The sequence below is a fragment of the Taudactylus pleione genome, unplaced genomic scaffold (genome assembly GCF_031769625.1).
Source record: "Taudactylus pleione unplaced genomic scaffold, aTauple2 ptg000251l, whole genome shotgun sequence".
NCBI lineage: Eukaryota > Metazoa > Chordata > Amphibia > Anura > Myobatrachidae > Taudactylus > Taudactylus pleione.
Genome location: NW_028284653.1, coordinates 754,496 through 780,452, shown reverse-complemented (window position 1 = coordinate 780,452; position 25,957 = coordinate 754,496). Strand labels below are relative to the sequence as shown.

Here is a 25,957-nt window from a genome sequence, read left to right as displayed (position 1 = left end):
ATTTGTAATAAAATAAGATCCCCCGAGAGAAACTGATGGAGATATAAAATGAGGCTTTAAGTATTTTTGTTTTGATCTTCTATTTGGATTCGATTAAAAATCAACAGTGATCATGTTAAATGTCATTTGTTTCAGCAGTGGCTCACTAAAGATGTGTAATGCGCCTGTTTTTGTTTAACACCTTCTTGACTTGAGTATTGTATAATATTTGCAAATAATTTCTTACTTTTATATGCACAAATTTTCTAGCAATAGTTTCTTCAGCAGTACAGATACCTAGTAAATAGACATTGAATAATGTTATAGTATCCTAATCCAAGATTGTGATGTGGAAAGTCCATGGCATAATGGAATTCTAGGTTACTGTATGTGCTGGAGACTTACAGGGTCGAAGAGTGTTTTGGAGATATTGACAAATGAATTGGTAGATTTAATTTAACGTCCTATATCGAGGACACCTGCCAGAACCAAGTAGAAGACTTTCTCCCATTGTGTAAAGTTTGTCTGTAGCAGATGATTAGGTGGCAGTGTGGAGTAGTATGTTCTCACATAATAGACCTGGAACTTGGATAATTAAGCAAATATAAAAGGCTAAGGAGCTGTCTAGAGCCGAGAAATTGTGACCTCTGAACTAAGGAACAAGAGCTTAGTGTCCAAGATAAATAACAGGATGAGCAGTGTCTTGGACAATAAGCCCTCTATGCCCTGAGGCGTTAGATCCTTACACAGGTGTTATTGTCTTAATTGACCTTAATGAAGACACGGACAACTGTAGTGGAATCAAAAATTTAACAAATATTTATTAAAATACACATCTCTTTGGTGGCGAATAAAAGCATTGCTTTCCGAGCTCTAGCCCACGAATAAACTATAAATGAGGCTACCTGAAGGCCTCTGACGCAACCTGAGTTACGATAGGCTACACCCCCTTCATTTGGCTTAGTACTACTGAGCCCCACCTCTAGGAAGAAGCCCAGGTCCCCCCTTAAGGGCAGAGCCAACTTGCCCTGGGAAAGGCAGGCGCCCAGCAACTACCACTTGTGCCCTGTTGGGCCGCTGAGAAGCAATGCTTTTCCGCCAAAGCTAGGTCTAAAAGAACCGCAGCACGCCACCAAAACTACAATTCCACCCCAAATGCGGATAAAATGCTACGCAAAAACAGAGGCATACCGCTTCATTAAGGTGCACCCCGTCAGAACGAAACAAACTGGGGTCATCATATTTGACATAAGGGTGTTTAATGACAGAACCCCCTCTTGCTGTAACGAAGTTACCAACAGAAGCATTGACTTTCTTCCTCGTCCGGTCTAAGACCGCTGCGCTGTAAGGGCATCGCCACACTTGACGTTGGGTGATGTCAGACCATATTATTCTAATGGGACCCCACCGAGACTGCACCTCTTCTAAATCAGCTTTAATACGAAGTATAAGGCTGATACCTGTTCCTCTCCCCAGATCGTTGCCACCGGCATGCAAAACCAAGCACCCGGGTGTCCCCCATTTTGCAATGGACTCAGTGACGAGTGGAATGATTCCCTCCCATCTAAGCCCCCTGACACCTAACCACCTAACCTCCCGACCGCCCAATAGATCTGCTGCCCTGGTGGATAAATGAGTTTGCCCCGCCCAGTAAATGAAGGATTGCCCGATAAACCAAATAGGCGAGCCGTCTTGAGATGTATCTGTAATCAGATTAATCCCAAAACAGTTAATGCTAATCCATTAACAAGGACATACAGGCCAATACAACAATTTCAAACAAACAACACCAATATGAAACAAAATTGGGCAGCCGAGGGAAAGGAGGGAGGAAAGGAGGGGTAGCGCGATAATGAAGAAAGGAGCAGGCGACCCAGGCGAAGGTAAAACCATCTAAAAAAACCCTCGGGGGTATAAATTCTTTGTCATTTCTTTGTGGTTTTTTTTTTTTTTTATATATTTCTTTATTAATTCATTTTATTTTCATTTCTTTCTTTCTTTCCCCCGAGGTAAAAAAAATTACTTTCGGCCAAATCCCTTCACACCCCCACAATAGTGACGAGTAAAAGTCTGGGTCAGCCCCGCAGGGAGCGCATTCCTAGCTGCTGGTGTTAGGCCGGATGTACCGCTTGTAAGCGGACGATTTCCAGCGGCCAAGCGACTGAAGGCTGCTAACTGACATGCCCTCCTCCGCAGCGCAAGTGGCAGCCCCTATCCTGAAAGAATGAGTGCCGTACGCAGACGTATCCAATTTTAAGGCCATTAAACAACTCTTAAATACAGCTGAAAATTGGAATTTTGTGAGGGGAGAGGCATTAGCGTGCGCCAGCCAGTGTGAACAGCCGTCGGGGCGTAAACTGGCGAACTTAACTGCCAACGAAATGGGGCATGCTGTTGACTGATGCTGCTCCTTGAGGGTGATCCATCGTCCCCGGCCCAGCTGATCGGTTTTTGAGCGGTGAATTTTGCACAACAGGGAATCTGCCTTAATGACTACATTCTCCGCTAACATTCCAGAATCCAACGATCCTTTGGTTGACGCAACCAGCTTGCAAATTCTAAATGCCCCGTAAAAAGCCATTGAAAAAGCAACCTGGAACAAGGCTTCCTCGTGTGGATCCGCAGCTACCGTCGGGACTATTTCAACTAGCGAACGCAACAACGAAAGGTCAATGGGCCGCCTCCTATCCTCCTTGGGCTTGTCGCAACGAGCCCATCCTTTCATGGCTTTAGAAACTAAAAAGGATTTAGTTGGATCTGCTCTGCCATATAATTTTGAAAAATAAGCAATCCCCGCTAGGGCCGTGCTAGTGGATGGCCTGGATCTGCCTCCTTCGTAACAGCCCCAGACAAAAGCGCTAAGACATTGCTCTTCTGTCTTACCTGAAGCAACCTCTGACCCGAGGAAGTGCTCCCAATCCCTCCAGGCCGCAAGGTATGCGCGACGCGTAGACGGCGCTAAGGCCATGGTCGCCAGCCCTTCTATGCTGGCTCGACCATCTGACACACAGGAGGTCAAATTAAACCTTGCAAACTCTCCTTCGGAGCTAAGCCCCTAAACCTCAACCACTGGAAACGTGACAATGCATCTGCTATACAGTTGTCAGTCCCCGGGACGTGGCACGCCCTAAAACCAATATTCGCCTCTAAACAACGGAGGACCAAATGCCTGACTAAGCGCAAAGCAGGCATGAAAGACGACTTTTGGTTATTGATGGCTTGCACAACCCCCAAATTGTCGCACCAGAACACAATGTTCCGATTACTCAATTTGTGGGTCCAGAGCTCAACGGCAACAATTATTGGAAAAAGCTCCAATAGAAGCATATTAGCCGTCAAACCCGAGGCATGCCAAGCCTCCGGCCAAGGCTTGGTGCACCAATCGCCATCAAAATAAGCGCCAAAACCGAATGCCCCGGACGCATCTGTGAACAGCTGGAGACACTTGCTATCGACGGGCGGGGAGGGCCAAATCCTAACTCCATTGAACTTGTCCAAGAACGACAACCACAAAGTCAGATCGTCCTTGATTTCCCTAGGCAGTCGCAATTTGTAATGGGGTAAATATATAACCGAAGTGGCCCTCTTCAGCTTCCTACAAAAAACTCTCCCAATTGGTATCACACGGCATGAAAAATGCAACAACCCTAACAAGGATTGCACTTCCCGTAACGAAACCTTATTTGCTGCTATGCAATGACTAATCTGCTCTCTCAACCGCTGAACCTTGTCCCCAGGTAAGTGACAACAACCGGCCGATGTGTCTATCTGTATGCCCAAGTAGGATAAGCACGTCGTTGGACCTTCTGTTTTCTCCTGCGCGATGGGCACCCCAAGGGTATGGAACAATGAGTTAACTGAAAAAAGCACATCGCCGCACGTGGTCTGACCCGCTGTTCCCACAACTAAAAAGTCATCCAGGTAATGTGTAATACCTGCATGACCGGAACCCGTCTGAATGCACCATTGAAGAAAAGTATTAAGCTTCTCGAAGAACGCGCAAGAGACTGCGCAGCCCATAGGCAAACAGCGATCCACGTAATAAGAACCGTCGAACTTAAAACCCAGCAGCCGGAAAGATTCGGGGTGTAATGGCAACAAACGGAAGGCCGATTTGTTATCCACCTTCGCCATTAGTGCCCAGAGCCCAAAACTTCTAACTAGCCGTAGTGCATCGTCAAAAGATTGCTAACTCACGCTACAAATGTTAGTCTCGATGGCGTCGTTAACAGACCGGCCGACAGGGTACGACAAGTGTTGTATGAGCCTGAACTTACCCGTGACCTTTTTTGGGGACTACACCCAGTGGCGATACGCACAAATTGGGAATGGGAGGTTCAGAAAAAGGACTGACCATGCGACCCAATCTCAGCTCTGCACCCACTTTTGCTCTGACTACATCAGGGTACATTCTGGCCGAGCGCAGGTTGCGAGAAGCTACAGCTGTAACAGGTGCTACAATCTGGATGCGAAAACCGAATGAAAAACCGTGAAATAAAATCTCTGCGGATGCCCTATTCGGGTAAAAACTTAACCATCTGCTCAATGCCGGCAAACGAATCTGGGACGGAGCTAACTCCAGACTACTTGGCGCTGTCACCGCGAGGGGTGCTTGAAGACCCGACTGTCTTGGTGCAATCTTTGGCGGAGTGGTTTCCGCTGCAGCTAGTACAGGAGTGCCGAAAACGACACTTCGCACCCCTGTCGCATTGTCCACTGTTAAAGGCAAAACATTTCCCTTTAACGAAAGGAATGGCCTGCGATTTGCCTGTGACCGGATTCTTACGCTTTGGGGCGCTGTCACCCACAAATTTTCGTTGCTGCGTAACGTCGAGCCATACTTCGACGTCCTTGAAACCCAAAGTCATGGTTTTTTTACCGTCCTGCTTCCTACGAAAATCTTCATCGTAGGAACGCCAGGTTGTGCCGCGGGCCTTAACCTGCATGCCATGAATGAGATGAATGTACCTAAGTACATTAATGTGCTCCGCCGGCCTTGTCTCTAGGTAACAAGCACCGAAAACCAGCATGCCAGTCATCCAATTGTCATAAGAACGGTACGCTTCTTCGCCCATTCCCCCCGCGGCTTTAGCTGACGCTAAGCCTTTCCTGCCTAACTCCGTAATTGTAAAGATGTCTTCATAGCGACCTTTGTTAATCTTCTCCTTAATACGCTTCCTAACACCTCTAGTGATAGCCGTATTGGAGCAATGTACTAAATCGGCCTCCGAAGCCGCAGAGGCTGCTGGCGCCCTGGCTGGCTTAACCCCTACTCCTGCGTCCTTTCCTTTAAAATGCCGCTCTAGCATGCGCATGAGCTTGCGCGGCCTCCTAGGCGAACCCGAGGTAGAACTAGAATCGCTGGTGCTTGAGCTATCACTGCCAGGTACAATATCATCATAACCCTCCTCACCAACGCCGGCGACCGCGGTCGTAGCTCTTCCGTCTTTATCTGTTGCTTGTGTCTGCGGGGTCCCGAGCGAGTTCTCCACTCTGTTCTCCGGATTTTCGGAAGGGGCTGTAAAAGAAAGAGGATCAGCAGTATCAACAAGCCCAACACCGTGTGTCGTATTAGCAACTGGAACTGTCCCTACAGATTGTGGTTGTTCAATCATATTTAACGACCCGCCCTCTGAAGCAGGGTGTAAGCCGACGAGAGGGGGTTGGTTAGAACTTGGCGGCGTAGTAGACCCCCAACCTGGAGGAGCCCAATAGGGGTAAGGACCCGTCGCAGCAGACCCTTGCACCAAAGGCTGGTAAAATGTGGGCTGGTAAAATGAGTGTTGCGGTGCGTGCAAAAAGGAGGCTGGCATGGGTGTATGCATCCATGGGGATGTGACCTGTGAAGTGTGCGGAACATCCGACCCACTAAGGCCAGGGTGGGCCCCAACACCTACTGCGGGCGAAAATGCGGGAGCGTTAGGGACGAAAGCCGGGTGTGCGATTGCGGAAGTTGCAGCTGGCGCGAAGCTAGTATTAGAATAACTGACCTGTGACAGTGCAGGAGCCTGCACCGTGGCCAGACCAGCGAGAGCAGGGAAAATGTTCGCCTGCAGGGGGGGCTGCGGATCAGGAGTAGGGGGCAGCGAGTCATGTGAGCTGCCCCCCTGAGGCCTGAGCTGTGGGGGGGCCTGATAGGGGACAGCCGCCAGGCAGTCTCCCTCATCGTCTGTGGAGACTGCCTGGTGTGAGGGGGGAGGGGGGCCTGCGTGTGGGGGACCTGCGCCCGGGCCTGGGCGCCTAACATAGGAGCTGGAGGGGGAGGGCGCAGCCCGCTGAACGCTGCGCCGAGAATCGGCGTGGCTGAGGCGGGGGTCATGTGAACCGCGAGCCGGGAGAGCAGGGGCGGGCTGGCCGGGAGTCAGTGCAGCGCCCGGCAGCACACGCTGCTGGCGGGGAGAGGGAGCCGGCAGGCCGCGTGCGACCGGGCCGCTGGAGGCGCCCGGCGCGGGGACAGCGCAGCTATCGCTTCGGGCAGAGGAATGGGCAAAGGGGGGTCGTGAGCCCGCGCTGTTCAAAACTGGTATGCGGGAAGGAGGGGGGAGGCTGGGGGACGATGAAAGTGGGTGAGAAAGTTCAGCCAGGACAGAGGGGGGGGGGACGATGAAAGTGGGTGAGAAAGTTCAGCCAGGACAGAGGGGGGGAGGGGGGGAATGCCTGGGAAAATACATGGTGAGGGAATGGAAAGAATTGACAGGGAAGAAAGTGGTGAAAAAGGAAGTGATAGCAGGAAGATTGTAGTGTTGAGTGTCAGGGATGAATAAAGGAATATAAAGAATTAAATTAATGAGAGTGAAAAACAAGATGGCCGACAGATGATGAATGCACTTAACTTTCAATTTGCAAGTCACAAAGAGGAAGTAAACCCTGCTTCCCCTTTTTTAAGTATGTGAGCTAAGGCCCTCCCCACCAGAACTTGTGATAGGCTGTTTTAACCAGCCTAGACCTGTCAATCATAAGGCAGATTGATACGAAAAACACCCAATGAGCTTCTCTAACCCCCATATACAGAGTCTTATGTAGCATCAGGCATATGCTGCCTTCAGCTACCTTAAACAGCAGAAAGCACATTGCACATACATTATAACAAAAGGAAATACAGATCAATGTGATTACAGAAGAAAGGGTTAAGCCTCTGAACAGACAACTCAGAGCTGCCTGAAATAAAAGCATCATCTACCTTTACCTGACCTGACTTTAGTGACCTGTTTGCACTCCCGCGAAAGCTGTTAATGTCATTAGTTCGCCATCGTGTCTTCTGTGCTTTTTCATGCTGTATCTATAAAAATCAGCGTTGTTTATTTTGTATTTTCCTAGTTTATTTTAAATTTCATTTATTTTCAGAGAGGATTTGTGTCCTATAACAAGACTTCAAAGTTTAATCTTATTTATAAAATTCATTGGTCTGTTTGTTTTTGTCTGGTTATGCATTTGAAGCCTCATGTACCGATTGGGATGAAAAAAACGCGAGGAGGGCTAGGTTTTAGGAGGATTAGGGTCCAGGTTGGACCTCCCGTTGCTGTACGCTGGGCAGAATTTTGACCCGGGGATCCTGTTCTGAGTCTTCCACTGGATGTATTTGGATGAAAACTTCAGAGTGGTAACATTGGATCCCAGAAGACATACTAGAGGGGGTTGAGGTACCGGTCGGACTTCCCGTTGGTGTACGCTGGGCAGAACTTTGACCTAGGGAGCCTGTTCTGGGCCTTCCACTGGATGGATTTGGATGAAAACTTCAAAAGGGTGACAATTGGTCCGGGATGTCTAATGATGTGGTTTGGGTCCTGGTCGGACCTCACAACACAGTGCACCGGGCAGAACTTTGACCCAGGGAGCCTGTTCTGGGGATGACTTCACATGATGAAACTTAGTAACTTGAAGATTTTAACTCTGGCAATGCCGGGTACTTCAGCTACTTACTAATATATAGAAGTACCATGTGGAGTAGCAATGTATTTAGTAAAAGTTGCAAGTTTAAAAATAGTCATATATAGTAGGAAACTAATCTCCCCTTTCCTGTAAAGATAAAGTTGTGTGGTTTTTGTAGATATTGTTTAAGGCAAAGATCTTGAGAGATGCAGTGAAATTATACTGTGTACTTTTAGGTGCTGCAAACAGCTTTTGTCATAAAGATTTAATTAGTCAGGATGACTCACACACAGCAGTGATGTGTTATAGTGACTCAGTTGTTACTCAATACTGGATCACCACCATATTGTACATATGTTGTCCAATGCAAGAATGTATAATGTCCAGGAAAATGCCCAAGCTGCCCTCTAGAGGTTTTGTGACCTTAAACTTTTTGTTCTTGTACATCTGTAAGTTGCTATTTTCATGTTTAATGTTCTCTGCTGTAATATTGCTACATTATATAATAACTGAAAATTGTGATTAGTGCACATTCTGATCAAATTGTGAATATCTATCTACTGCAACAAGGTGACCTAATTCTAACAATTGGTTGCTAAGGAGAAACTCGTAAGTGTTTTCATATAGCAGAGAGATTATCAAATGTCTTTGCTCTTGGGCTACTCCTTGTGTATATTGTCTGTGTACTATGAAGGGGGGTTAGGGTTTTGCTTTGGCTGTGGGGAAGCTGGGTTAGGGTAAGGACACTTACCGAATTGGGTCGGGATCCTGACCGCCGGGATCTTGTACCCAACCCTCTATGGACATAGGTCCCTTCATCACTCTTGAAGATGGGCGGTAGATCTGCGCTCTCGTTGACCAGGGAGTGGTGTGTTGTGGTTTCGGGGTGCTGCACCTTTGTGTGGGAGTACCTTTCCCGCACTGAAAACGTATGGGGGTAGGGGGGGTAAGCAGGAAGAGCGCACCTTACCCCCCCTACCCCCTTCATCACTCTTGCCAATGATGTCCACTATAACATTACCCCAACCCTGTAGTATTATTAACCAAACTAAAATGACCCTCCCATACATGCAGCGCAGTATAGCATTTGGCATTCTGCTTCGAGAACCTTCAGTTCACTTAAGTGCACTTTTGTATTTGGCATTCAGAGACACTGTCACAACAGTGTGTTACTGAGCGTACCTCTGCCCCAATACATCACAGCCCTTCTCTTTGAGCTCCATCACATAGCACTCATGGAGAAGGGAGGGAAAACTTGTTAACTGATTTTGTCTGGATTTTCCCAAAGGCCCCTACAACTCCATGAGATGGTGCTCGAGACCCAATTTGGGGTTGTGACCCATTGTTTTAGAACTAATATTACAGCAATATTAGTGAGTCTAATACACAAATGTTTGATTGTGATTTAGTGTCTTTTATCTGTAAAGTGCACTTCTGTACTCTGTAATGTCAGTCACCATGATTGTGCACCTTTCCTTACATTTTGACAAATTTGGGTGTTGCATGTTGGTAAAGATTTGCCCTCTTCCCCTTCGTAAAATGACTGTTCATAAGGAGGCCTCAGTTTATAATGTTATAAATGCCATAAGGTTTAAAATGTGTATCCTTTTACAAAGCTGCAAGCATTTCTTAAACCCTTGCATTTAATAAATATGAAAATGAACATTTTTTTTCAGTTTTGTGTACTTATTTTACTTGCTAGTTTGTGTGTTTTTCATTTTGTGTTAAGTCTATTGTTACCATGTCTGCATGTAAGGGTTTATCAAAGAACAGTATATTTGTAAATTGCATTCCACACTGTTGTCAAACTGGGCAAATTAAAGTGGCATGCAAATAATTTATGTTCATTGTGTTGGGGAATTATGTGTAATTTTTCTAACAGTACTTATGCAGTTTGTCATATTTACAATTTTTTTGTCTGTCTATCTGTACATAGGGGTTGGAGAATACAGTGGAGCATTGTGCCTCAAGTTTCAGAGCCTATAGTAAGTCCTGTAGCAGGTCTGTTTATATTGATTCCATTTGCTGCAGAATTTTGGAGGCTTCCAGGTCTGATTTAAAATAAATAAATAAATAAAAATTGATTAGAATAGAATGCGTCCTGGTGTACCAGTTGGGAAGTAATGTGTTTATGAATATTTTGGCTTTATATCCAATAAAAGCTCCTAGCATTATCCCATAGAACCAAAGAAAAAAACAAGTATGTACTTTAGGGTTATGGATTGAAACTATTCATCTGTGTTGGTGAAATTAAATGGGAAATTATTTGCATGTAAAGATTGTTACCCCTGTAATTGCCCAGTAAAATCCATTGTCAGACTTTGTGTAGAACTTATTTGTCTTTCTAAGATAGATCTGTAACCAAAGCCACGCGTTCAGTGTTAAATCCTGTGAAATGTAATTTCCTGTATGATTTTGTCTATGATATTTGTTTATGGTGACTAACTGTATTTACTTGCATTTTTAACTTGTATTTCAATATTTTGTTCCACTTGTGTTTAATGATACTAACTATCTAAATACATGCTTATTATAGCTATATTATATAATTTTTTTGTGTGTAATGTTTATTGTGATTGTACTGCCACCTCCTGGTACAGTGCTAAAATGCCGTAAGTGCAAGCAATCCGTTTAACTTGCAATGTGATTACCGTAGTCATTGAGATTTTAGCTCATAAGCAATGGATAATGTCCTGTTATCCAAGTTAATTTTTAAATGCAAATGTTCAGGTGTGATAGAACATATTAAACATAATGTGTGTGTGTGTGTACACATAAATGTTTTTTTTTTATTGATTGACAAATTGACTGAACAGAAGAGAAATCTAAATCAAATCAATATTTGGTGTGACCACCCTTTGCATCAATTCTATAGGTACACTTGCACACAGTTTTTGAAGGAACTCTGCAGGGAGGTTGTTACAAACATCTTAAAGATGTTCAGTGGATGTAGGCTTGTTCATATCCTTCTGTCTCTTATGTAAACCCAGACAGACTCGGTGATGTTGAGATCAGGGCTCTGTGGGGGCCATAGCATTACTTCCAGGACTCCTTGTTCTTCTTTATGCTGAAGATAGTTCTTAATCACATTAGCTGTATGTTTGGGGTCGTTGTCCTGCTGCAGTATAAACCTGAAGCCAATCAGACGCCTCCCTGATAGTATTGCATGATGGATAAGTACCTGCCTGTATTTCTCCGCATTGAGGACACCATTAATCATGACCAAATGCCTAAAACCATTTGCTGAAATGCAGTCTCAAACTTGCAAGGAACCTCCCACCATGCTTCACTGTTGCACATTATTATACCCCTCTCCAGCCCTTCGGCAAAAAAAATGCCTTCTGTTACAGCCAAATATTTATTTAAAATTTTGACTCATCAGTCCAGAGCACCTGATGCCATTTTCTGCACCCCAGTTTCTATGTATTCGTGCATAGTTGAGTCGCTAGGCCTGGTTTCCACGTCGGTATGGCTTTTTGCCCTTAATTCTTCCATGAAGACCACTCCTGGCCAGACTTCTCTGAACAGTAGATGGGTGTACCTGGGTCCCACTGGTTTCTGCCAGTTCTGAGCTGATGACACTGGTGGACATCTTCAGAATTTCGAAGGGAAGTAAGCATGATGTGTCTTTCATCTGATGCACAAAGTTTCCTTGGCCGACCTTGCGTCTACTGTCCTCAATGTTGCCAGTTTCCTTGTGCTGTTCAAGTTTTTGAAGAAGCACATCTGGAAACCCCAGTCTGCTTTGAAATCTATGCCTGGGGGGGAGACCTTGCTGATGCAGTATAAACTACCGTGTGTCTTATTGCTGTGCTCAGTCTTGCCATGGTGTTTGACATGTGACATGAAACTGTCTTCCACAACTTAACCTTTGTTGCAGAGTTTGGCTGTTCCTCACCCAGTTTTAAGCCTCCTACACAGCTGTTTCAGTTAATGACTGTGTTTCAACCTACATATGAAAATGATGATCATTATCACCTGTTTGGTATGATTGGTTAATCATAAACCTGACTGTAATCCTAAAAAATCCCTGACTTTGTGCAAGTGTACCTGGAAGAAATGATGCTGTTTTGAAGGCAAAGGTTGGTCACACCAAAGATTGATTTGATATAGATTTCTCTTCTGTTCAACCACTTAATAGCATTTTGTTAATTGATAAAAAAAACTAACACTTCTATTTTTGAAACCATTCCTACTTTGCAGCATTTTGCCCACACCTGCCTAATACTTTTGCACAGTATTGTGTGTATGTGTTATTATATAAATATATATATACTGTGTATGAATGTGTGTATATCTATGTGTACGTGTGTGTGTGTGTGTGTGTGTGTGTGTGTGTATATATATATATATATATATATATATATATATATATATATTTATTTATTCTGGGTATGTATGTGTATATATAAGGAATCGCTATGAAATACCGCCGGCCGCATGGTTCGATTATCGGCAGCGCCTGGCCGACAAAAGCAGAGTTCCCGACAGCGGAAGCCTGACAGTGCTGGAAATCCCGATCGTCGCTAAGGTAAGTATAAACTAACCTAACCCCCTACCCCTAACCCTCCTTAGGGGTGCTTAACCCTAACCCCCCCGTTCCCCTCTACCTAAACCCAAGTCTCCCGGGGGGTGCCTAGCCCTAAGTTCCCCCCGGGGGTGCCTAACCCTAACCCTCCCTCCCCCTAGCTTGAACCTAACCCTCCTGGGGGGGTGCCTCACCCTAAGTCCCCCCCCCCGGGTGCCCTAAACCTAACCCTCCCCCCCCGCGGCTGTCCGCTCGCGGCGTCCGGCATACCTTCGATCTGGATGCCGGGCGCCTGCCTCCTGGCGTCGGGGAAATGACAGGTGTCTAGATATAGACGCCCGGCATTTCACCCTCGCCGTGATATGACAGTCAGGAAGCCGGCTGTCGGTATTAAGGTAGCTGGTTTCCCGATTGTATACCATATATAATATATATATATTTCATAAAATTGGTTTATTAGGTGGCGCAATCTAAAACTCATTAATTTCATCTTTAAGTTAACCTTGCCACACATTTGTTTTTTTTGTGTTTTTTAAAGCATCTACAGAAAAGTATTACAACATTGTAGTGTTAATCTCAAATCTTTGTGAAATTGAAGCAGTGTCTAGCTAAATACAAAATATATCCTAGCTAATGTATTTTTAGTTAATGTTTACAGATTCTGCCTCACTATACTGCTAGATATAAATAATTCATTGGTCTGTTTGTTTGTCCGGTTATGCATTCAGACACCCATGCACCGATTAGGATGAAACCAACGTGAGGTGGTCCAGTTGGGTCCTGGCCTGGTTTTAAGGGGGGTTAAGGACCCGGTCGGACCTCCCGCTGGTGTATGCTGGGCAGAACTTTGACCCGGGGAGCCTTTTCTGGGCTTCCACTGGATGGATTTGGATGAATACTTCACAGATCGGTCTCAATTGGTCTGGGATCCCTTCTGGAGTGGTGGTGGTCCCGGTCAGACCTCATGGCAGAGTGCGCCAGGCAGAACTTTTGACCTAGGGAGCCTGTTCTGGGCCTTCCACTGGATGGATTTGGACGACATCACATAATAAAACTTAATAACTTTAAGGTTTAAACATGAGCGACGCCGGGTGCTTCAGCTAATATTATATCTCGTACCTTTTTCAAGACAGACTACAAAGAGCAACACTTGCTTTTACAAGTAGAGGAAACACATGTGTGGATGAAAAAAAAAAAAAAAATGTCTCACAGGCTTCACAAGTTGTCCTGATCTCATGGTGAACAACTAACTCTAAGTACCATGATCTCAATACAGCCAAAAGAGTCTAACTCTCCTAACTGGCAACTATATATCTGATGGAAGTCATACGAGGTATATAGTGCAATCACAAAATACTGACCAGTATCATACAAAATATCACCATTAGTATCGAGAGAATCATACATACCACTCTAAATAGCCACACGGCATTACACTCGTATGTCACAAATTTCGTATGAAGGCACGATCTAAATGTCAGAGCCTACCCCGCAGCGTTCGTTCATGAGGCACAGTTAATCAACATATGTGATAATGCAAATAAATGTGACATCGTGATTCAAGATCAGACAAATAACTGAACAGTTGCTAACAAAGCTGAATTTTTAACAGAGCTCCTATCTCGTAACGTGTCAGCCAGTGTATACAGCCGTCTAATTGTGTCTCAGCCACGTCTCCAAGCCCGCAGTAACCTGGCATACATGAATAGCTCTCCATGACTGGTATTTAAGTGTAGTGATAGCGGAAATGGTCAGCCGGCTGTTCATTGCATACCCGGGAGTGGTGGGTGTTCCACCACGGGGCGGCATGCCAGGGAGGAGTGGAGCAGACTGAACTGCGTTCCACCAAGTGCGCATTGTCATGGGAACCAAGCATCTAGGTGGAAGAACGCACACGTCATGCCCTGACACTATTGGGAGGAAAAGAACGATGGTAGACGAGTGTCCGTTTTGAGATATGCATACAGTGTGTGTGTGTGTGTGTGTGTGTATGTATGTTATTATATGTGTGTATATATATATATATATATATATATATATAGGGAGATTGTATATCGCTATGTGCAGATGTTAGTCCACATAATTTGATTAGGTTAGTAGTAGCGAGTTCAAATTAGCACTAGGTTCATAATCACTTTTTGCAGCTCCCTTGAAACAGCGTTTCCCCTCCTCAAGAGTCATTTAAAAATTTACTATGCCAAAGAAAAGCACAAGGTGCGCACCAAAGTTAATAATAAATCAAAATATTTAGTAGCAGCACACACAAAAACTTGCATCAAGGTTAAAAATAAGCAGCATCAGCTTAGCCTGCCAATTGGAATCTGATCCAGGGGCGTCTTAAGAGAGGAGGGGCCCCATGTGCACTTTCCGTGTGGTGCCCCCTCCTCTCTCCCCAGTGGCCAGCAGCCGACTGACACGGCTAGCCAACCACCGGAGCCTTAGTAGACACCGGGCACTAGACTGCGCGGTATACAATCGGGAAACCGGCTGCCTTAATACCGGCAGCTGGCTTCCCGACTGTCATATCCCGGCGAGGGTGAAAGGCCGGGACGTCTATATCTAGATGCCTGTCACTTCCCCGATGCCAGGAGACAGGCGCCTGGCATCCCGATCGAAGGGATGCCGGGCGCCGCGAGCGGACAGCCGCGGGGAGGGTTAGGGTTAGGCACCCCCCCCCCGGGATGGTAAGGGTTAGGCTAGGGGGAGGGAGGGTTAGGGTTAGGCACCCCCGGGGGGGACTTAGGGTTAGGCACTTCGGTTTAGGCCGCGGCGGCCATTTTCCGGTGTTCTGTGCATGCGCAGTAGACTCCGGAGTCTACTGCACATGCGCAGAACACCGGTGGTCAAAGCTTTTGCCCTTCTGCTCCACGGGAGGTTTCTGTCCTCGCCTTAGGACACCTGCGTTACGGTTTGACAGGTGTACCGCCCCAGTCAAACTCCCCACCTGGCCACGGCGGCCATTTTCCTGTGTTCTGAGCAGCGCTGACACCCGACGTGGGACCACGTACAGGTAAGTTTAAAGTAATATGGGTGCAGGGTGTGCGGTGCGCGGCCCCCTGGAAACGGAGGCCCATGTGCCCCGCACACACTGCACCCATTACCCATTATAGATACGCTACTGGATCTCCTCTATAGTGGCTTTCAAACAGAGCGGTCCAAAAGTGTTATATTGTAGTGCTTGATCTTGGAAACGGCCGCCTCCTCACTCCAGTCCCCGCAGATAACTCTCACTTCCTTTGATAGGTGACGTCACTATAGAGGAGTGGAGGGATGGGTACGGGATGCCGGTGGTCAAAATCCAGATGCCGGCATCCCAACAGAGTTAGGATACAGACACCTGTCGGTAGGTGTATTCTAACCCTCTCCCTCTCCAATGCCTGAACCTAACCTCGCCCTGCCCCCCCTAGTGCCTAACCATAAGCCCAACCCTTCCCTCTTAGTGCCTAACCTGAACCCTCTACCCAACCCCACTACTTACCTTCGGGATGCCAGCGCCGGGGTTCTGGAGCTGGTATTCTAAGCGCCGGCTTCCCCTGCGACGGTATAATGAACATATCCTGGAGTGGACATCACACCCCAATTGGCATGCTAAGCTGATGATGCTTATTTTTCACCTTGATGCAGGTTTTTATGTGTACTGCTATAAATATTTAGATTTATTATTCACTTTGGTGTGCACCTTGTGCTTTTCTTTGGCATAGAAAATTTGGAAGTGACTCCCGAGGAGGAGAAATGCTGTTTCAAGGGATTTTAACTCTCTTCTACTAACTTAATCAAATTATGTGCACCAACATCTGCGCATGGCGATATACAAATTTCCCTGTGTGTGTATGTATAATATATATTAAATATAAATATATATTTATTTATTATATTAAGGCTGCATCTAAAAAAAACGGATTTCTCCATAGAGAATTCTGAAAGGGGGGGGGGGGGCAGGGTGTTCAAGGGGCTACACCTCAAAAGCTATAGGAGTTATGGATCTGAAACTTGGCATGGCCGGGTAGAACTGATGGCAAATTTCAGGGCAAAAACATAAAAAATGAGGATTTGGGAGTAATCTAAATGCTCCAACTGTCAGTTATTCTGACATTGTCAATTAGGAACACTTTTGTGCAGTAGTCTATGGGGTTTTTTTGGGGGAAGGCAAAACTCAGGGTAGGGGTGGAATTTAGACTTTGGGTTTGTTTTAGTAGGTAGCTATTGTGCCAGGGTACATGCTTTTGAGGTTCAGGTAAATTAGAAAGTGACAGTTTTAAAATTATTACCTCAAGAATGCGCCATTATAAAGATAGGACTTTTCAACTTGTTGCGCAGCCGCAGTAGGAGCTTCCAGCAGGTGTAGTAATAGTGGCTTCACTTGGGTGCAGCAAGATGGCCGTCGTTTGCAGGCGGTAGCGGTCAAAGCAGCGGCGGGTCGCGGTTGTTGGCGGGGGACGTGGGTGTTGGCGGGGGCGCGGGTGTTGGTAGCGGAGGGTCCGGCGGCGGCGGAGGGTCCAGCGACGGTGAGGGCGTTGGCGGCGGGCCTGGACCGGAGAGGATTCAGACTCCTACAGCCATTATGCCGAATACGGCAGCGGCGCCCATTTCAAAAATGGCGCCTCAGCGCTATTTTTATAAATCAAAGATGGCCGCCGCTAGCCAATCACGGCTCGCGGCGGCCATCTTTGAATTTTAAAATGGGCGCAGCTGCCGTACTCTGCAGAATGGCTGGCGGGGACAAGATCTTCTCAGATCCAGGCCCGCCGCCGACACCCGAACGGGTCGGTACCGCAGCTGCCACCGCTGATGATGTTGCGAGCCGTGATTGGCTCGCTGCGGCCATCTTTGATTTTCAAAGATGGCTGCCGCGAGCCAATCGCGACTCGTGACGTCATTGGAGGCGGCGGAACCTGCAGAGGACCATAGAAGCCCTGGGGAGGTGGCAGCCAGCCCCCAGGTGAAGACGTCAGAAGCCCTGGCAGGTGGGCGCCCGCCAGGTGAAGACGCTGAAGCCCTGGCGGGTTGGCGCCCGCCGGACAAATACACCGAAAGTCCTAGTGGGTGGCGGCCACGAAAAAGCGATCACAGGCTGCCGTCCACTAGGTGAAGTCGTCGAAGCCCTGGTGGGTGGGTGCCCGCCAGGCAAACATGCCTAAGTCCTGGGGCGGCGGCCATGCAAAAGAGCTTAAAGGCCGCCGTCCCCCAGGTGAAGACCTGTAAAATAAAATATTACAATATTTAAGTGTGTTGTGTTATTTTAATATTTTTTTTTTTACAGGTGGCAGTGGTACCAGCATGCAGGGAGACGTGCTGGGACGTGCTGGGACCTATAGTTCACCTGCAAAAGAAAATATTCTTTAAAATGCACCACACAACACAATCAACCCAGCACCCACCGGCCCAGGGGTGCTGTGGATAGCCCCGGGCTATCAACCTGGGGTGCCCTGAGTAGGGGGTCCCCAGCTCCTCAGGGATCCCCTGCCTGGACTGACTAGCGGTCAGGGTTCATGCTGTGGCTGGGGGGCCCGGTGAAAGGGCTCCCCTGGCTGGGGCATCAGCCCCCCGTTAGAAATAGGCCGGTGCTGGTCCTGGACAATACGGGGGGAACCTACTCATTTTTCCCCCCTGTATTTCCAGAACCAGGACCGGATCAGAGCCCAGTGCTGGTTGCATAACCTATGGTGGACCCCTACGTCACTTGTCCCCCTTATTTTGGCAACCAGGGCTGGTTCTGACTAGCCCGGTGCTGGTTGTGCCTAAATATGGGGTAACCCTATGTCATTTTTTCCCTGCATTTAAGCACAACCATGACTGGCTGCCTGTGTTTAAAGAAAAAAAAATGGCATAGCCCCACCCCCCAGTAAACAACCAGCCCCGGGCTTTGGAGTCCCAGTATTGGTTGTGCTAATTACAGGGGACAAACGACGTAGGGGTCCTCTGTATTAAGCACAACCAGCACCAGGCTTTTGAGAACCTGTCCTGGTTGCCAAAATACAGGTAACAAATGACGTAGGGGTCCCCCGTATTTAGCGCAACCAGCACAGGGCTCTGAGCCGGTCCTGTTCTGGAAATACAGGGGGAAAAATGCATAGGGCTCCCCCTGTATTTCCCAGAACCAGCACCGGACTCCGTCTAGCGCGCGCGGGGGGGGGGGGGGGGGGGGTGTGATGCCACAGCCAGGGCCCTTTCACCGGGTCCTCCAGCCGCAGCCTCAACCCTGACCGCTAGTCAGCCCAGGCAGGGGATCCCTGGGGAGGTGGGGACCCCCCAATAATGGGGTCCCCCTCCTCAGGGCACCCCAGGCCCAGGCTGATAGCCCGGGGCTATCCCCGGCACCCTGGGTGGTGGGTGCCAGGTTTATTATGTATAGTGTGGTGCATAACAAATTGTAAATATTGTCTTCTGCAATAGTACTACAAGTACCAGCAGGCGGGGTATTAAGGGCCTGCTGGCACCTATAGAACCCCTGCAAAATATTTAAATAAAACAAACAAACACCGTTTTTAAAAGTATTTTATTATGCCTCACCTTCACCTGGAGGGCGACTGCCTTTAAGCTCTTTTACATGGCCGTCGCCCATCCAGGACTTCTACTGCGTCTTCACCTGGAGCGCGGTGGCCAGTAAGCTCTTTTGCGCGGCCCCCGCACTTCCAGGGCTTCCCGTCATCTTCATTCTTCAGCTGGTCTCTCCATGAGCACACAATTTTGTGAATTAGCAGCTCCACCATTTTGTGAGTGACAGCTATCTCATTCTGTGAGAGTGCTGAATACCACAGGGTTTGATGGCATACCATATCTGTATTGCGCAAGGAACACGTCCATTAAGGCGTCAGCCTTAATTATCGTAATTTCATTGCATTTTGGAGTTTGGCAGAAAATCAATAGGTTTTCTGAATTTTCAGATCATGCCTGAGCAGCCTCATATGACATATGAAACCGTAAGGTTTCATTGTCTATGGAAAATGTGTGTGTGTATATGTATATATATGTATATGCATATATATATATATATATATATATATACATTTTTTTTCTTTACAAAAATCTGAAACTTGATTAAAAAAAAACCACACACGTCTTATTTGCACATATTACCAAAGTCCTCAGGCGTCGTGATTTTCAGCTGTCAAATTTAAGTAGCCTGTTATCTGTCTTGAGTATGTTTTAATTCACCTAACATATTCTATTCTACCTGCTCTCTTTTCAAAGGCTTTTCTACTTAAAGCTACTGTTTTGATAAAGTTTTTACATTAATTAAAATTTTGCATGTAACATAAATTTTAATGGGCAAAGAGCCCAACCACAGTATTTGTAAGTGATTGGATGTTTCACTAATCAGAGTTTTGCAGATCATTTACCTACAAACATCCTACATTGCATGTCATGCCATTTCTGAATATATTTTTTTTAAATCTAAGTCAGGGTTAATAAGTAGAGAACTCTGACAATAAAAATAGAGATGTGTGGCCTAGTCTGCTTATATATATATATTTTTTTTATTTTTAGGAGCCTCCAAAAGAAGACCTTACTGTTTCTGAGAAGTTCCAGTTGGTCCTTGATGTAGCACAAAAGGCACAGGTCTGTCCCTGCTTAAATCTGCTCCCTGCTGTTTCACTCCAAGAGCAAACAAGATTTATTATAATAATGGATCCTAAAAAGTAAGATGAGGGATTACTGCATTCTTGCAATTAAGGCTATCCTTTTGTTTTCTGTAGACAATTGAAAGAGTAATAAGAATATATAGCTAAAATAAAGTCGCATTAATGAGAGTGCACATAACATTAATTGCTATTTTCCAAAGTGCACACCACAACAATTCTTTAAGTATGATTTATGAAGCTCATCCATATTAAAAACCTTTACTTTCATAGCTTCACAAACACCACAATGTGAAGGCATTTTCTACATATACCTATTAATTAATGATGCTAGTATGTAGCCATGACAATTACAGTATCTAAAGGATATAATGACAGAGGGCACCTTGTGTGAGCTAGGGACAGATTGAGCGTCTAATGCAAGCTGGTCAGATGGTTAATTTTAGTTATGCTATTAGCCAATGGTTTGGGATATGGGCGGTTTCAAGGGTGGGTTTTAGGCTTTTATATACTGTACTGTTTCCAGGCTGTGAATTCCTTCCCTTTTTTTTCATTGTTGACTGTTGACAAGTGCACTCCCCTTCAATGCACAGTTTAGGAGGATTTCCCTTTAGGGGGCAGCAGCCTCTGTTTTCTAACTGGGCCTGTAATGTATTGGTAGTAGAGCTGGAGACCTATTGCCTTTGAATGAAGGCCCCGAAGGTGTTTTGTTGTCATCTGCTAGTAGGCCATGGCCCTGCCGGCTGTATGTTTCTGTCTTCACCATATATAGTTTATTCATGATATTTTTAAGTAAAAAAGCTGGTAAATTTTTGATGCCACATCAGTTATCCTTGTGTTTATTTTAGATAACTGTTATAGCAGTCATAATGCAGTTAAACGTAACCATCTGTTTGCCGCTGGGACGTTTGTCATTGGTAGGAACCACTTAACATATTACCAAGTATTCCAAAAACAAGTAGGTTCTGAATGGACTCTTTCTTTCAATACAGAACCTGTTTGGAAAGATGGCAGACATACTGGAAAAAATTAAAAAGTAGGTTTGTGGTTTTGTTTTTTTGTGTGTGATAAGGAAATAAAAAACACTCAACTCAAAGTAACCAATGCTTCTCTTGTTTAATTTCAATTTTAGTTTATTTATGTGGGTCCAGCCAGAAATTACTCAAAAATTGTATATTTGCTTATGGGCGGCCTTCATAGCATCATGCTTCTTTCCGTACAAACTAATTGGACTCTGCATGGGTAAGCGCCTGTGTTTCTGGTGTTTTGGGGTGTTTTATTCATAGTTATATGTTCAGCTTGACTATCTCTTGATCCCCCATTTATTTATAAAGAATATTTTTACACACATTTTTGTAAAATCCTCATTTTGTGAAATGCCCATTTGCTATTTTTTATTAATTGGTAAATCCATTATTTTCTAATACTTATACAGATATTAGAATTATCCTTTTGCCAATAGTCCTATTGTCAGTAATGAAATAAGTACATCATCTAAAGACCAATAAAATGTTTAATCTCCCCAATATTTAGTGTCTTAGTTCCCCATAATCACCTTGTTGTATTTTTCTTCTCGTAGGACTTTATGCAGGCATTAAGTTTTTCCTCATTGATTTTGTTTTCAAACGTTGCCCAAGATTACGAGCCAAGTACGACACTCCGTATATTATCTGGACTAACCTGCCTACAGACCCACAACTCAAAGAGCGGACAAATGCTACAGTGTCTAGAAGGGTAAGCCTTTGTGTTAAGTTTAGATATCCATACATATTTTACTAGTAGCAGAAGATACCATTGCTCTTTGAACTTAAAACAGACCATGAACACTACTGCAATCAACAATGCACACCAAAACACTGTGACATTTTACCTAGTAATTATAATCTAGACAAGGATTCTTCCCCCTCTAGTAACTCTTTTGTATAGGGTTATAATACAGTCCACAGTTAATCAGGTGGGAGAATTAAACATTTCACATAAAAATCTGGGAAAAGACATTATTCAGTGTTGCTTTTTAACCTTCTAGCATTGACTTTTTAATAGAGGGGGCGTTATAACATTACTTGTCTCCTATGATTCCAAAATCCCGGAAGCAGAAGAAACTCAGACTATATAATCTGACTACACATTGCTGCTAAATAACTATTCCGTACTATTATAAGAAACCAAAACATAGGTAGAGGAACCAGGATTACACAGGGTCATATTGTGTGTGTGTGTGTGTAAAATATATATATATATATATATATATATATATATATATATATATGTCCTGATTGCACACACACTGGGTTGGGAGAGAGACTGTGTCTGGCTGTGTCCTGTGCTGCAACAAAGGAGAAGTGGTTCCTGGATTGTATAATAAGTAGATGAAATAATATATGAAGTCCTCCTCTCTGGCTCGTATATTGACAAGGGTGACAGACCGCATATCAAGGGGAGTGAGCAGACCATCACCACTTTATGTGGGTACTTTTGGGGCTGAAAAATAAGGAAGAAACCTGGATAAAGTTACCAAAGGTTAACACTATATGCATCTACACAAGAATCTATCGGGTACGCATAACCATTTATTACGAGACTCAGTATTCTGAAATTACTACACTATATTATTTTTCTTCTTCACCTGGCTCTGTCAAGAGCCTTTCCCTACTAAGGTCCTATCTGGCACCAGTAACCCGGGTCCAGCTTTGTATACTCAATCGACTGACAAGATTTACAGATAAGCCTTAAAGATTTATATTTTGGTACGCAAATTATTATTTGAGCACGGGCACAATTATTTTTTAATTTATCACACTATTTGGCGCTTGTCCTTTCCACCCCATTTTCCAGATCACTATTTCATCTGATTGCCATACAGACCTACGGAAGGGACTGCTGCCTCCTCTTATTTGAAGGATTCAAGTGGTCGATTAACTTTTCATATATATGACACCTGCACTTTAATGTCACAATCAGGTTAAATACACTGTGCGCGATCCAAGAACTACTATTTCCATATATATATATATATATATATATATATATATATATATATATATATATATATATATATATTTTTTATACACACACATACACCTTTTGGTACACTACAACTTTGATTATTAATTGATTAGTAGAAATTTCCACCACTTAGGGGGATTTATTGCAATATTAGCTGTTAGTCAAACACTACCTTCTAGTTACTCTTCAAATCACCATTTGTTTATGTTTTGGATATTTTTCTTAAAATAAAAGCCCTATGGCAGCCCATAATTCTTATACCTAAATAGTTTATTCTTGGTAGATCAGCAGAGGTAAAATTATACGTATAAAACAACTTACAATACAAATCAATACAAATAGCATAAAACAACTTTTAGTAAACCTGCCCCAGTACAGAAGGATATTATCTGCCACCTACACCCTTATGGGTGTGAGCTTTTAGGTGGACCTCTCATGTGGTAGGTGCAGGTTTTTCAAAGCGGTGACCCTATGCGTTTCGTCCACATACGGGACTTCATCAGGGGTAAATACAAGAATGGAACTGGTCTGAATAAACACTCGATGATATGGAACTGGTTAGAACACTCAGTGGTATAAGCTTAATTTCCATCCCTTGTTAGGGAGAAATTCCTAGGAAGGCTCTTAGAAGCTAAGTAGTTCTTGTAACGATTTTACCGGTACAATTAGATGGATATTTTTCAACCGATAAATGTAACTCTTTTCAGTCCAATGCAGTGTATGTCTCCCTCTGTTACATAGATATATATCTATCTATATATCTCTATATCTATTATAATATTTTTATTATGTGTGTGTTTGGCCATTAAATCCCCCCCCCCCACCACACACACAAACAAAGATAGCAAGGATATGATAGCTTGGGATAGATATGTCACTCGCCTTCCACCACAGTGGCACAGTACCCTTGGGAGACAGGAGTTATGCTCTGAGGTATACTTGTACATTTCTTTTGGCTTTTCAAGGGTATGGCTGTGATGAAACATACTTGCTAAACTGATCATAGTCTTTGTAATGTCCATAGTAAACATGCCACAAGTTACAAACATGTAGTGCCAGAAGATCCCAACTTTAGCCTAAAATGTAAGTCTAGGCTTGTGGGCACTCATTAGACAAAGCATCACAAGTCAATGTCATGTTATTTGGAAATTTTCACATGCTATCATGGACTAAAACTTGGTTTGACATGTGGTTAACTAAATGCTGGATAGTAGGGTATGCTGCTTCATGGCGCTGGGGTCAGGAGTTTTTCCTAAGCTGGTATTTGTTTGTTCTCCCTGTGTTTATCTCCCCTGAGTGCTCCATTTTTCTCACACACTGCCAAAAAAATCCATACTGGTAGGTTAATTAGATGTAGACTATAATGTACCCATATGTGTGCGCACAGGTGTTTTTTGTGTGTGACTTTAAACTGTAAACACCACGGGGAAAGAGGCTGATAATGATAAATATTCTCCGTACAGCGCAGTGTTATATGGTGGAGCTATAGAAATTTCAGTATAGTTTATCATCCGCTACTGTGCCGTCTTCAGCCGAGGTGTAGGAATGGGGAGGAGGTGATGTAATGGTGGGTATACATCAAACTATGTTTGTTTTTTTTGGGTTTTTTTAGTCAGTATTAAAAAATTCCAGCAGTAGATAGTAGCAGAGTGTTCATAGTGTAATTGTGCATATCCGTTGTGTTTGTAGATTTTTTTTTCACTCACTTTCTGTGTGTAATGTGAGGATAATGCTGTAAAATAGACGTCACCTTTTCTTTTTGTCACTGTCACATATGTGTTTGTTTCCTTTCCTGCTAGCTGTCAGGGCATGACAAGGTATGGATCTTAGAGTGCAAATGGTTTTGTTTTGGCATCTTGTGTATATATTAACCACTTAATTCATTCTGTGTTATAAGACCTGTTTGGTATATTTTGCCTTGTACCCCTTCCTCTAAACTCTGCATTCATTTACTAGCTATTTGTTCTATCCACACTAACTGCTACCTCCAATTTTAATTTTTTTCCAACAGCATGTCCTAAATATAGTTTCTATTGAGCGACATGAGGCTGTTCACACTGCCAGATGATTGCAGGTTTCTGCAGATGATACAAGCCCCTATCGTATTTGTTAGCGCATAGAGTCAAGGGGACAAAATCACTGTGAAATATTGGGCCAAATGTAATAGGGTGATAGTTTAGATAATGGGAGAGTTTAACAGTAATCTTTCATACTTACCATTGGTCGAGTTGTATCTTCAAAATGGGAAAACATCTGGATGAGAGTTAAAATTGTGAGTTTGCATCTTCTCAGACTATTACATTGGCTGAGTTTAAAAAGTGTGAACTCTCATTTTCTGAACTGTCACCCTATTACATTTGGCCCATAGTATTAAACCAAACCGTTTAGTGGGTCTTAAATTGGAACATAAAATCATGAAACTGAAGACCATGAATTGAAGAGTTATAAATGTAATAACCTGTGTGGTAGATGATTGGTAGTACCTACTCCTCTACATGATTCAAGATAAATAACCGTCATGTTTATTTTTTAGGACCTTGATTTATTCAGCAGGTTTAGTCACACAGAGATACTTGCAGTAAGTGTATTATAACTTAATGGATCAGTGTCCACCACAAAGGGGTAGCCATGAAAACACTTTATTTACATCCCTTTCCTTAATTTCCAACTTATCAAATACGGGATAAGAATTGCTGCTCTTAGAAAACCTACTATTTGTAAAGGGTGATCTTTGATTTAATTGGAATTAATTAAATCAACTTTGATGTGTTGCAGTTGCAAGGCTGTATTGTTTTTCCATAATGTCACAATATACTATGTAAAATACTAGCCATTTAGGCTCATATTGCCATCTTACTTTGACAAGGATCCCGGCTGCCAAAATCCCGACGACACCTGTCGGTGGGTATCTTAACCCTTACCCTCCCTACCTGGTGCCTAAACCTAACCTCCCCCTCCCCCTTCCCGCACCCTAAACCTAACCCTCTCCCTAGCG

The 25,957-nt window shown here is 44.4% G+C and overlaps 1 protein-coding gene across 1 annotated transcript in view; it reads left to right on the top strand.

The window, feature by feature from the left end:
- Positions 1-25,957, top strand: part of GRAMD4 (GRAM domain containing 4) — a 174,601-nt gene that overhangs the window by 128,900 nt on the left and 19,744 nt on the right. Inside the window, exons 10-14 of the mRNA XM_088480161.1 lie at positions 9,785-9,833; positions 19,865-19,936; positions 20,949-20,992; positions 21,089-21,198; positions 21,536-21,690. Coding sequence (XP_088336287.1) covers positions 9,785-9,833; positions 19,865-19,936; positions 20,949-20,992; positions 21,089-21,198; positions 21,536-21,690 — 430 coding nt within the window. The remainder of the gene's footprint in view (positions 1-9,784; positions 9,834-19,864; positions 19,937-20,948; positions 20,993-21,088; positions 21,199-21,535; positions 21,691-25,957) is intronic.